We start from the raw sequence: 13,548 nt of genomic DNA, 5'->3' as shown, positions 1-13,548 counted from the left end.
CCTTTTTTCCTCTTGGAAGATACTTATAAACTACGTCCCATATTCACCTAGAGGATACTTGCTTTAAATATTCTAATAGGTCTAAATATTTTAATTACTTTATCATTAGTGAATTGTGGCTACATTACGCATTATACTTATTTGAATGTAGCTATCTGTGTGTAAAAAATTATGCAGCTGACAACTTTTCAGTAAAGCAGCCCACTTTTAGTCGTAATTAGTAATGTTTTACTGGGTTACATCTCATTTTGTTTTAACTGAAAATTATGCAACCTAGGCATAAAACAGAAAAGTTATGAAGACCAGAAACCTAAATACAAATTTCACATGATTTAGAACCAAGCTAAATAAACACACAAAAACTCTACAACATGGGAGGGTGAAGGAAATGAAAACAATTGCAATGGTATTTATTGAGAAATAGTAAAGATATACATATTTTTACAAGCTTTTAATATTAATTTACATTTCTTTAAATTACGTAGGCCCCGATAATCTATACTTTACTAATACATAACAGAAACCCTTGACATTGTGAGATGTTCATAACGCTACCATAGTCGGGAGTCAAAATGCAACTTTGGCTCATGATGCTTAAGTTTGTTTTCAAAAGAAATACTAAATGCCATATTCACTGAGAATGTAGGCTTGTCATAAACAAATGTGCTTTAAAAAAACAACTTCATATAGGAGCATGCTGTTGACGCTATTCTGAATCTTAGCTCATCGCAGACTAAGGAGAAAACATTTTTAGAGACAGTTATTACCTACTTGTGTGCAAACTGTATGATTCTAAAATATGTTTTTGCCTCTGAATTTGATTTACAAAATTTTGCAGGGGCATAGTGTTCTAATTGTATGCTATAATACTGTAGCCAGGCCACCTATTTTGTTACTGAAATTACGTGGTCTTGATATTTTTAAGGTGCAACACAAGATGGTTATCTTTTGTAGTAATATACCAACCTGTATATATAAGAGCCGAAAACCCACTTTAGTTACAGAACATTTTTCAAACTGGTTTACAATAAGGCACAATAGTCCATATGTCAATAGGAGGTGGGAATTGCCAAGGGGTTCGTTTTGTGTTTGTTAGTTCAGTTTTCGTTTTTCAGATTAGAAAGGAGGAGGATTTTCTGTTCCTAAGGTGGGAAGGGAAGAGTTCTACTTTGTGCATGCTCAACGTCCCATGGCCAAGTTGTGATGCTGGCTTGTGGGCCTGCACCATTGTTGAGCCAGACAAGCTGTTCTCCGTCAACCTAGCATTTAGGTTTTATGCCGGCAGCCTCTTCTGAACACAGAATCAGAAAAAGAGATGTGTGTGAGAAACTGCATGGGGTGATGCAAACAGCCAGCTTCTCTTTGCCCTTCCAAGGGGTGTTTCTTTCTGCACCTGCAGACTTAGCAGCATAAAAAGCCTTGCTTGTTTGATATGAAAAGACTTAAAAATTCATACCTAATGCCACAATTCTATCATTTAAAGAAACCAGCTATACAGTAAAGATAATTTGTTTTTATTCACAGTAATAAATACATAAGGTTTTAGTGCACAACATAATTAAGTACTGATAATCAAGGCAACACTTAAATTTTTTTTACTGCTATTTTCAAGCTAAGGGCCAACAGAAGCGTAAGATTTACTATCATTATTTTTATATTATTAAATGTATTCCAACTTTAATTTGCCTGGAATAGTACTTGGGGCAGAGGCAGCCAAAAGCTACAAAATTTAAAGGGTAAGTTTAAGGTTTAGATGATGAAATCACAATCTTGTACAAAATTCGGATCTCAATATCTCTCTGCCCAGTATAAACATGGCCTTAGCATTCAGTAAAGAAATATAGGTTTGTAGCCCAAAGAAATGAAATCTATTTCCACAGTGAATGTTGTGATCTGTGAGCAAAATGTAGACTTTATTGAAGCCACAGAGGCCTCAGTTGATGAACTCATGAACCAGCCTCTGGCTAGGGGCACTGACTAGTAGCCTGACTCTAGCATCCACACTATGACATTTTAAACACAGAACTGCAGGTGCAGACACCATAAAAATACTCTAGTTCTTAAAGTCTTAAATTTCCACAAGGGAAATCATGTCATAGGAAATAAGAGGAGAACCTGTATCGTGTTCCCAACATGGGCTACACACAGGGAAAAAACCATGCAAACACAACGATGACGGGCTCTTCTTGTAATGAATGCCATCCATTGCGCAGTAACAATACAGGCAGAAACTAACATATGCAAGTCTATCATGAGGAGAACCTACATTGATGTATTCAGATGGAGAACCAGGTACTATTTTACTATTGTCATTTCAGTAACGCTGCCAAGATCCAACTCACCTGCTGATTTAATTTATGATGATATTCTAGGTAACATTTTCATAAACTCATTGCTTTCATCAGATACCATCTGGGAGATCTGCCTTCCATTACTGATGATATTATCATTTTTGCAATAGCATTGGGAATAAACACACTTAGCTTTATTTTAAGCCATGCCCACTCAATGTGAATTTTACGTCATGTCCATGGCATATTCTAAAAAAGTTAATGTGATAATTGCTCATGATTTGCATGATAATATCCTCCTCTATGCAACTTACACATATCAAAAGTCTCAACCTCAAAACTGTGCAAGTTGTCATGAATATGGCTCTTAGTTTTCTCCAGTAAAACTGTAGAAGGGGTACTTGAGACTTCTACATACATTTCACTTTCTAAGTGAAGGTCCCACAGTCTTTCCCAAACCTTCTGCTTATGGTTGGATGCGCAAATAGTTGCCTCATACAATTATTGGAATTATTAAGAACCCAAATAAAACACAAGCTTTCCTTTATTGTTGTTGTTTTCTTATTGCAACAAATACTCAGTTTCTTGCTGATGCGGTAATTAAGCTTTGAGAGCCTGACTTTTAAATTTGGTCATGTTAAGAATCATCACAAAGGATTTTTTTTTTTCATTATCTACAGAGATTTTAACCAAAGTTACATTGTAACACACAAATGCTGTCTTGTCTTTAAGGCACAACACATCAGTATGAACATTCTGTTTGCCAAACTTAAAAAAGAGACAATATTATATTCCCATTTCCCCTCCCTCTCCCCTCCCCGACAAATGAAAGAAAAATTGCATCCACTTTGAAAGTCAGCTGCTAATAAAGTCACAGTAAATTATTTTCATCAATAATTTACACAAATTACAGGTCTAAATAGGACTGTCCTTATACAGTCTGAGTGCATTCCAATTCAGATTTTCTGGGCTAGGTAGGCTAAAGTCAGATTCAAACCTCAGGGCTGAGAAGATCTCTCAATTTGAGGAATGTTGTTGACCACCTTGTCAGACGGAGCATGTGTGTTGCTGCTTTGCCAGGGTAAGAGTTCTTTGCTAAAGCTGCTCATTCCAGTTTGGACTCATTTGGTGTGTACCAGCAACCTCCACAGATTTTTCAAAAACCCATTAAAGTGTTGTAAATATAAGACCATAGAGTTTCTTTTCTGTAGCACTAAAGTTTAACTCCATTAAGCAATCTGAATTCTTCATTCTGGAATTTTTATTCCAAATATGATTTCATCCATTAAGACAATTTATATGTGTAGAGCCAGAGGCATTGAATCACACATAAAAATTCAGTGTACTTGAAATATAAAAAATGGATCTCCAGCTAGAGAACACAGTTACAAATACTCTAATTCCAGTGCTTGGTGGAGAGCCAGGAGGTCTGAGTGACTGGATATCCTCCAGAAGGGCATGTTGTGCTGCACGGTTAGGAGGAGGAGGGGTGGGAGAGAGAAGGGGAAGGAATGAGGCATGGAGAGAGATCACAACCATTGTCTCAATGAAGCAGCAGCACACACACAGGGCTGTGTGGCCCACCCACGTTCAGGGGAGGGAGTCTAAAGGGGGGATGATCATACGTGAAGGCTTGGCAGCACCAATATGGCATTGTCAAAGTAACAGAGAAATAGATCTGAACTGGATTTTAATGAGAATAACAGCAAATATTAACACTGCTTAGATAGTTTAATATTTATTCTGGAAGTATCACTACCAACATCGACATCTGGGAAAGCAAGTGGGTATCACAATCCTACCTGGCTGATGGAAAGCAAGTCTGAATCAGTGCATCTCTCCTACAGGCCTCTCTCTCAGTCAAAAATAAAATAAAACAAAATGATAAGCTTCTTAATTTTGTTAATCTAGGAAGAAAAGAGGGTGAATTCCTTTCTGTATAAAAGTAATTTGAAACAGGACTATATAAAGTAGAAAAAATGTGGGGATTATAACTTTCTTACTTGTCTGGGACAACCGATAACTTAAGCCAGTCGAGTCGACCTGGTTTATTTCACTGGCGTAGAATTGACAGAAAGTATCTAGCATACATTTTCAATGGGGAAGATATCCCCAAGGGGACAAAAATGAGTTCTTGTGGGGCAGAAAATCTTAGACATTACAATGGTTTGTGCCCTCTAAAGACATACTATAATAGTATACAGTACATATGTGGCATTAAAATTTCATGAAAGGGAGTAATTAGAAAAAAATTGTCAGCCGGGCGCGGTGGCTCAAGCCTGTAATCCCAGCACTTTGGGAGGCCGAAACGGGCGGATCACGAGGTCAGGAGATGGAGACCATCCTGGCTAACACGGTGAAACCCCGTCTCTACTAAAAAATACAAAAAACTAGCCGGGCGAGGTGGCGGGCGCCTGTAGTCCCAGCTACTCGGGAGGCTGAGGCAGGAAAATGGCGGGAACCCGGGAGGCGGAGCTTGCAGTGAGCTGAGATCCGGCCACTGCACTCCAGCCTGAGCGACAGAGCCAGACTCCGTCTCACAAAAAAAAAAAAAAAAAAAAATTGTCTAAAGAGTCCCCACTGGCGATGATAATGAAAAAGAAAAAACACTGCACTACAGGAACTGACAAAACAAAAGCATGATTTATAAGTTTGGGCTGATGACAACTTCTAGAATATGCACATATAAAATATTCATGTATATAAGGGAAATGAGTATACAGATATAAAACATGCAAATGATATTTTATGTAAGAACTAAGTAGCATAATAATCCTTAATGCTATATAATTCCTTGCTGCACACTACGGTAACCACCAGCCACATGTGGCTATGGAGCACTTGAAATGTGGTTAGTCCAGTTTAAAATACATAATGCATTTCAAAGACTTAGAACAAAACAAACAAACAAAGAGAAGGTAAACATGACTTCAACAATTTTTACATTAATTAGATATCAAGACAATTATTTTGGATATACTGGGTTGACATGTTATTAAAATTAATTCTACCTGTTTCTCTTTAATTTTTTAAAATGTGGCTTCTAGAAAATTTCAAACTACATATACAGCTTGTATTAATATTATATGTTTCTGCAGAAGAGTGCAGACATTCCTATTCCTAAACTTTGATATTTCTTCTTAAATTTCTCAAACAAAGTATGTCTAGGTCAAATTAAGGCATAGAAATTCACATAGAAGTAACTTTTTTTTCATTCAGCTCAGATCTATTTGTAACAACAAAACAGTACTTAACATTTCTGCACATGCGATTACTGCTACATCCAAAGAAAAGCATGCATTCTGGGTACTAGAGAAACCAACCACCTCTGCTTTAAAATAGAATAACAAGCCTTCACCATCACCAAAACCGTACCTACATAAACAACCATTTGGAAATAGCATTCTATCTGATATTCTTTTCCATTCAGGGTCATGCCTTTCCCTCCTGAAGTTTTAGGTATAAAGAAGATGGTATAACAACTGGGGAAACCGAATCTAAACATTAATGCTGTGGAAAACAGGTCGACTGGGTTAAGTTTTAATTGTCAAAAGCATACAGTGTTACTGGTTTGGAAAAATGAATTATATTAGTCCTTACCTAAATATACGTGAATTTAATTTGTATAGGCTAAAAGACACGTACATTGAGAAGGAGTGGGGCTGTATTACTAATCACTGGCTGCTCTTTGTTGTGTATAACTATGGTGTCAATAAGAAACATCACAACATGGACTCAGGACATTGACATACTCCAGAAGATATTTCAGTTGAGTGTGACTGGAAGCATTTCAAGTAGTAGTCAGCAATGAAAGCTATATTTCTTGAGGCTGCAGCCCTGACCTCATATAGGACGTGCTTGGGGCCAGTGTGCTGTCTTGGGTCATTGACACTGCTAATGAAGGCTGAGGTGTTCTGTGGGACGCAGAGCCTGAACCCACTCTCTTAAATGTAATCAAAAAGCATGGAGATTTTCAAGTATGGCTGCCAATACTGTCACCAAACCTTCTAAAGTGGAAGTGCTTTCCTTTTCTTCATTTTGCTTGATTTAAATTGACTAGAAAAATACATCAATTCCTTTCTCTTATAGCCATAAACTTTTCTATAAAACTGTTTATGTTGACTGTTTTTTGAAAACAGGTAAACACTCCAGCACATGCAAGCGGTGAAGCCTTTATTAGATGATGATTTAAAATCTCCTTAGGGTGATACAGAAAACATTCTTTCTATGTAAAACAGTATAAGCTGGTATGTCACTGTTTAGAAATACTAATTCATCATTTGGCTTTGTTTTGTAAATTCTATCACTTTTATCTTGGCTAGATGATATTTTTCTATCATTCAGTGAAGGCAGCAGTAGACCTTAGGGTGGAGTTGACCAACAGTCTGGTGTTGGGGGCCAATCCTGATATCACTCTTCTTTTGATGTTGAACCAACCATTTAACGGTTTTTATTTGCCTTGGTTTCTTCTTCAGAAATATGGGACAGATGAAAAGGCTTATGAAAATACTGAGGGCCTATGGGATCTTCTGAATGTGTTCAAAGCCAGCTGCTTGGCTTCAATCAAGTACCACTGGCTCACCAGAACAGATGAAACTCTTCCAGGAGATGTGAGGCACATTACGGCTAAGACAAGTTGGTGCAAAAGGATCTGAGCAATACATCCCATTTCAGTAGCACTTATTAAAATCTCTTGTAGCAGTTTTTCTTCAGCTATTAAATCTGCCCTCAGCATTCCTTATCACGGAGCATGCCTACTTCCAGGCACTTACGAGGACCATATGGCATGCAGGTCTCATGAACTACTCACATGACTTTTGTATGGAGCTCATTAATCTTTATCTTGCTAAATTTCATGTGCTTAACAATGGTTATTCTCCCCCCATCTTTCTTGCAGATCCCCTGGCTCATGTATATCTGTGCACATTGTATGTGTTTTAATATATACAGATGCATCTATATAAGCATGTATATATATGCCCACACAAATATATATATTACTATATATATTTACTATGTGTATATACATTCAAACATATAAATAAATATAACTAATTTTCCCTGCATTCCCTATCAAATTTCAGGCAAAAAATGCTAAACTCCAAATGGTTTATTTGAATGTAAGTATTGACCCTCTCATGCTCTTATTGCTTTGCATCTATAAATTTAAATCATTTGTCAAGCTGCCATTGGGCCAAACTACAGAAATGCAAACAAAAAGGCTTGCATTAGAAGTATCACACCAACATTGTTTGAGACAGGTTACCTTTTTTGCTGCCTGTTCTTCTTCTACACCATCCCCAATTACAACATACACTACTTTTCTGCCAAACCTTTGCATTATTCGTTCAAAGCAACTTTCTTTTCCTGGAAGATAAACGAGATAAAGTTCAGAGTGAAGTTACCTGGTTAGCGGCATGCTCCTCATCTCGGCCATCTCCAATCACAACATAAGTTATGTTAGTGCCAAATCTGGACACTATACGCTCAAAACAGCTTTCCTTGCCTGAAAAACAATGCACTGCTTATTCTTCCAGCCACTGCATTCATTAACCTAAAGATTCATAAAGTGTTAAGTTAATGCCTCTTGAACATCACTTAAACTGGCTCACAACCTCTGGGTTTATGAAATCAACACGTATTTGTATAACGTTAAGGCATTACTTAGGACAGATGATTAAACCAATGTGTTTCACACTCCAAAAATATCAGTAGGGTTAAGCATTTGACCTAGAGAAAATATTAGTATGTTTTTCTCCACCAACAGAGTATTGGGGAAACTTTACAGGCAACTATAAGTTTTAACAACCTTTGTTTGTTTAATTCTGTAAATCAATTTTCAGTAGCATAGACAAGTCAGCTAAATGTGTTCTAGAGAAAAACTGAAGGTTTACTGCTAAGAAAAGAGGAAATACTAAGAAGTGAATTTACCTTGATAAACAACTCCTTTCTTTAAGTGGGTGACAGTTAGCCTGCTCAAATAACTTCTACTAAGGGGTGCAGTCTGACTGGGCCACAGTACTGACAACACTGTTGTCCTCTGATTGCACTACGGGAACATCACCATGGAATTTCTACATATTCTTTGTTTTTAAAACATTGGCATTATTCTCTAAATTTCACTCCAGAATGTTCATGCAGCCATGGCTACACTTCTGCCTTTTTTCTTAATCTGATGGTTCAGAACTCCAAAAAACACTAGCTTACAGGAAAAAATAAAATGATTTTTTTTTTTCAGATTAAAGAATATAAGGAACTATTTGGCCAACAGAAAGAATACTGTCTTTACTAAAATAAATGTTTATTCTGCTATAAAATTATTTGATTCATCAAAAAGCAAAATTGTCTTCTTTCTATTAGTCCTGCTGACATAAATACATACATTTAGATTAAAAATGTATGGTACTGATATCCAGGCTCTGAACTGTAGTGCTTATGATAATGTGAAATTTACTCTACGGAAGCTTGGCTCTCCTTAACTGTACTCTTGAAACAGCTGCAACTGGAGGCTCCTTTTGCCAGGGCCAACATCAGACCTCCTCAAAGCCCAGGGCAGGTTATTTTTGGTGGGGGATTTTAGGATTTTGAACTTCTCTTGTCAATGTGCCAGAGCCTAAGTTTGTTGACCTTCAAGGCATATTACACAACCCATTTATTTTCCCAAGTATTTCCTTGACAGACAATGGAATACATCAGTTTTCTTTGAAGTCTTTCAATACAGCAGAAGTTGATGAAGTTTTACTTTTGAATGTTCATTAGAAGTTGGAGTCTGCGAGAAATGCACTTAAAAATCAAAGATGGCACCACAAACAGATATTATCTAAATAAACAAGGCTGTGGCTCTTTGATTGCTACTGCACATTTTTGGAAATGTAGATTTCCAGTCACTCATGTGTTACGAATATTCCTATTATGTTTTCTGATTCATACAATTCTTTTAAATTTTTTCTGTAATTAAGGGCACTAGTTCAATCCATCAAAGAATCCCCTGCAAAGCCAAAATAGTATTTTTATCTTGGATCTAGATTACTGCATATGCAAGGATGCAACATTATACTCTATACTAATTAAATTATTAAATACTATGGCTAGAGATATTACATATTATTTAAATAACATGTGCTGTAATATTCTGTGAAATACAAGAATGAAATATCTATACTCAGATACTGAGTTCTTAATGTCACTAGGCAACAGTTCTCAAATAATTCATACATGTACAATGAGTTGCAGGGACTTTGTAATTTGAACTTCACCCAAATTTGTTTCATGTACTAAGTGAAATTGCTGAAAAAGGGAACCATGCAGAGACACACAGATGTGTACACATTCCATACAGAGTTTAAAATAATTTCCTTACCTATTTTAGTTGCACTGTAAATATTCTCAATGGGGAAAGCACCTCCTAAACTATAGAGTAGAACCTTCGCAAGTGCTGGGATCAGCTGGGTTGTCGTTACCAAGACATTTACGCAGTTACTCCTAAAATAGGGAGGAAATATACATATTTGTTTTCTAATACTAAATAACTTCTAATAGATTTAAAATTGTCACTGTGGTCTCTAAATTCCTTAATTAATGGTCCCTTTCAATATTCATTAGCTATTGCCTATCAGCAGACACTCCTCAAATAATGGCAGATTATTAAGAAGAATACACAAACCCATGACTATACTGTGATGCTTAAAGTTCTACAAAATATTTTGTCAAAACAATATGCTATTAAAAGTCATACGTAGGTAAGTGTTACAGAATGAAAACATGGTAGAATGAAATAAAACTCAGGCTTTTTAAGTTTAGAGATGTGGTTTTGATATGAACTTTCATGACTTGCACTGTGTGATATTCAGTTACATTTCTTTTAAATTATAAACACCGTATATACTTGTAACAGAAAATTTGTGAAAGACAAATATAAAGAAGAAAATAAAAGCATTAATTATTATGTAACCATTCAGAGATAACCGCTCTCTCCATTTCATGCATTTACTTTCAGTGTTTCTGTTCATATATAGATTTTGTTTTCCCATTGGGAACATTCTATATGTTCAATTCTGTATTCTACTTTATGTATTTATATCATGAACCTATTTGTTTATATCTATTAACTATTACTTCCCCTCTCCCAACAAAACAATGTATAAAAACTACTCTACCATGTAGATGCACCAGAATTTCTTAAAGTTAAATTCAATTGCTTAAGTGGCTTTTGATTTCTAAATATTATAAGTAATGCTACCTAAATATATTCTTACATCTTTGATTATTCTTAGACTATATTCGTAGAATAATTAGGGTCAGAGGGTAAGTTAATTTTGCTAGGGGTTCTAATACATAATTCAACAAAGCATCTGTTTTTCTGACATTCCAGGCATTTTGTGAAAACTATTGGGTTGGTGCAAAAGCAATTTTGTTTTTTGCCATTAAAAGTAATGGCAAAACTGCAACTGTATCAATACGGTAATATATGTGGATAACTCAACAAATTCCTTAACAACTATTCAATGTATGTTGATTTTTCTCCTCCCTTCCTTGTTATATCTTTATTTATTTCTGGAATATCACATATTCCTTTAGTTGCCTTAAAGCCATCTGTTTAATAATTAATCTGTATATATTATAAAGTATATATAATCTAATAATGTAATAATCTTTTTCAACTTATAGAGAAGACCTCTTTTAGATATAATGAAAGTTATCAACCTCCTTCTCAGAGAAATGCACACTCCACAACATTTTACACATCATGTCAGTGCTCAGGGGTCCTCACACTCCAGTGTCCTTGACATTTGGTCTCTCTTGTCACCAATTACAGGGGACATGAGATAGCAAGTCCATTTCAAGTGGCCTTAACTGTTAGACATTTCTTCCTTATATAGAGCCAGAATCTCCCTTGCAGGATTCCTACTCATTGGTTCCAGTTCTTTCCTTTCCAGACACAGGGAGAAATCTAATTGATTTTCAGCCTAATATCTGAAACAGTTGAAATTGGTAATCTTGTTCCACACATGACTCTTCTGACTAAGCTCTCTGGCTCCTCCTTCCATCTGTTTCTTTTATGTGGTTCCCACAGTCCAAACCTCTGTGACTACCATACTTGACACAGGCTGCTTCAACCCTGTCACAGCCCCCACTGGAATATGGTGCCTAGAACTGACAAACTAAGCTGCCATGGCTTCCCCAATCAGACACAGGAAGCTACTTCCCCTCCGCTCTCCATTTGGACTTTCTGCTATCCATGCAGCTCCGCCTGTGCCACGGGTCAGAAGCTGTGCAGGATGCGACAACTATTCATTTACTTCCATGTTCTTAATATTAACTTTTTTTTTCTGCCCTATCAGGCTTTTCTTCATTCTGATTCAATTAGTCCAAATAAATCTTTCTCTGAATGCTGTGTTCCCCATACATTTATTAAGCATGCTTTTTTTCTTCTTTTTTTAAAACTAGCAATTTGTCATCTTATTCATTAATCTTTTCTTTTTTAACTTCTATTTTAAGTTCAGGGGTACAAGGGCAGGTTCGTTACATAGGTTAACTTGTGTTATGAGGACTTGTTGTACAGATGATTTCATCATCCAGGTATTAAGCCTAATACCCATTTTTTTTTCCTGATCCTCTCCCTCCTTCCATTTTCCACCCTCTGAAAGGCCCCAGTGTGTGTTGTTCCCCTCTATGTGTCCACATGTTCTCATCATTTAGCTCTCACTTATAAGTGAGAACATGCGGCATTTGGTCGTGGGAGTGTGAATTAGTTCAGCCATTGTGGAAGGCAATGTGGCGATTCCTCAAAGACCTAAAGACAAAACTACTATTTAACCCAGCAATCTCAGTACTGGGTATATACCCAAAGGAATATAAATCATTTTATTATAAAGACACATGCACACACATGTCCACCGCAGCACTATTCACAATAGCAAAGACATAGAATCAACCAAAATGCCCATCAATGATAGCTTAGATAAAGGAAATGTGGTACATATACACCATGGAATACTATGCAGCCATAAAGAAGAACGAGATCATGTCCTTTGCCAGGACATGGATGGAGCTGGAGGCCATTATCCTTAACAAACTAACACAGGAACAGAAAAACAAATACTGCATGTTCTCATTAATCTTTTCTTTTCTTTTCTTTTTTTTTTTTTTTTTGAGGCAGAGTCTTGTTCTGTCTCCAGGCTGGAGTACAGTGGCATGATCTTGGCTTATTGCAACCTCCGCCTCCCAGGTTCAAGCGAGTCTCCTGCCTCAGCCTCCCGAGTAGCTGGGACTACAGGTGTGCGCCACCACACCAAGCTAATGTTTTTTTGTTTTTTTTTTTTAGTAGAGACAGGGTTTCACCATGTTGGCTAGGATGATCTCGATCTCCTGACCTCACGAGCTGCCCGCCTCGGCCTCCCAAAGTGCTGGGATTACAGGCGTAAGCCACCGTGCCTGGCCCATTAATCTTTTCTTAATGGAAATGCTGACAGATTCTTTTTCTAGTTTTTATTTTAGGTTCAGGGATACAGATGCATGTTTGCTATATAGGTAAACTTACCTCACGGGGGTTTGCTATATAGATTATTTCATCACTCAGGTACTAAGTCTAGTACCTAACAGTTACTCTTTCTGATCCTCTCCCTCCTCCTACCCTTCACCTTCAAGTAGGCCCCAGTGTCTGTTGTTTCCCTATATGTGTCCATGAGTTCTCATCATTTAGCTCCCACTTCCTAAGCATGTTTTTATTTATTCACCTAACTCAGATATAAAATCACGGAAGCAGACAGTACAGAGATTCAACTCTACCTTACCAGCTATCATGTTCCAGACTTACATCACTGTATGAATTAGCATATATGGCACCTGGTTGTACAACTGGTCACAAATCGATTTAATTCTGCTCTCTATATTGACACAAGTCAGAATTTCACTGTTTAGTTCAAACAACAAAATGGTTAGAATTTTTTCAAGAGCTTTCTCTTGCTTTTCTGATGTGCTCACATTATGTGTATTATCCATTATGGCCTAACACCTAAAACATGCATTTTTTGTGTAAACAGTACTGTTTTATATTTGCCATCACCCCCTTGTACTTTGCCACCTACTGAGTTCTCTTTTTCTTTTTATTAGAAGTCATGTAACCATTCTGTGGAGATTATCAGTTGCTATGAGAAGAGAAGGGTGGTGAGATAGGGTCTCCTATTTATTCTGAGAAGTAGCAACCTTCTCTCATCCCAACACACACTCTCTCTCTCTCTCTCTCTCTCTCTCTCTC

The 13,548-nt window shown here is 36.8% G+C and overlaps 1 protein-coding gene across 4 annotated transcripts in view; it reads right to left on the bottom strand.

Moving 5' to 3' along the window:
* Positions 1-393: 393 nt before the first annotated feature.
* The window catches only part of EYA4 (EYA transcriptional coactivator and phosphatase 4), a 290,845-nt gene continuing 277,690 nt past the window's right edge, over positions 394-13,548 (bottom strand). For 2 of the 4 annotated variants that reach the window (XM_017879599.1, XM_017879600.1), the window contains 3 exons: positions 9,652-9,773; positions 7,697-7,797; positions 394-3,757 (listed from right to left, as the gene is read on the bottom strand). In XM_017879599.1, coding sequence (XP_017735088.1) covers positions 3,677-3,757; positions 7,697-7,797; positions 9,652-9,773 — 304 coding nt within the window. In that variant the 3' untranslated portion in view covers positions 394-3,676. Of the gene's footprint in view, positions 3,758-6,812; positions 6,918-7,557; positions 7,659-7,696; positions 7,798-9,651; positions 9,774-13,548 lie in introns of those variants that run through there. The other 2 variants (XM_017879602.1, XM_017879601.1) reach the window with 2 other exon arrangements.

Source organism: Rhinopithecus bieti, unplaced genomic scaffold (genome assembly GCF_001698545.2).
Source record: "Rhinopithecus bieti isolate Rb0 unplaced genomic scaffold, ASM169854v2 scaffold_10612, whole genome shotgun sequence".
Classification (NCBI taxonomy): Eukaryota; Metazoa; Chordata; class Mammalia; order Primates; family Cercopithecidae; genus Rhinopithecus; species Rhinopithecus bieti.
This window is presented reverse-complemented; position numbering and strand designations above follow the sequence as displayed.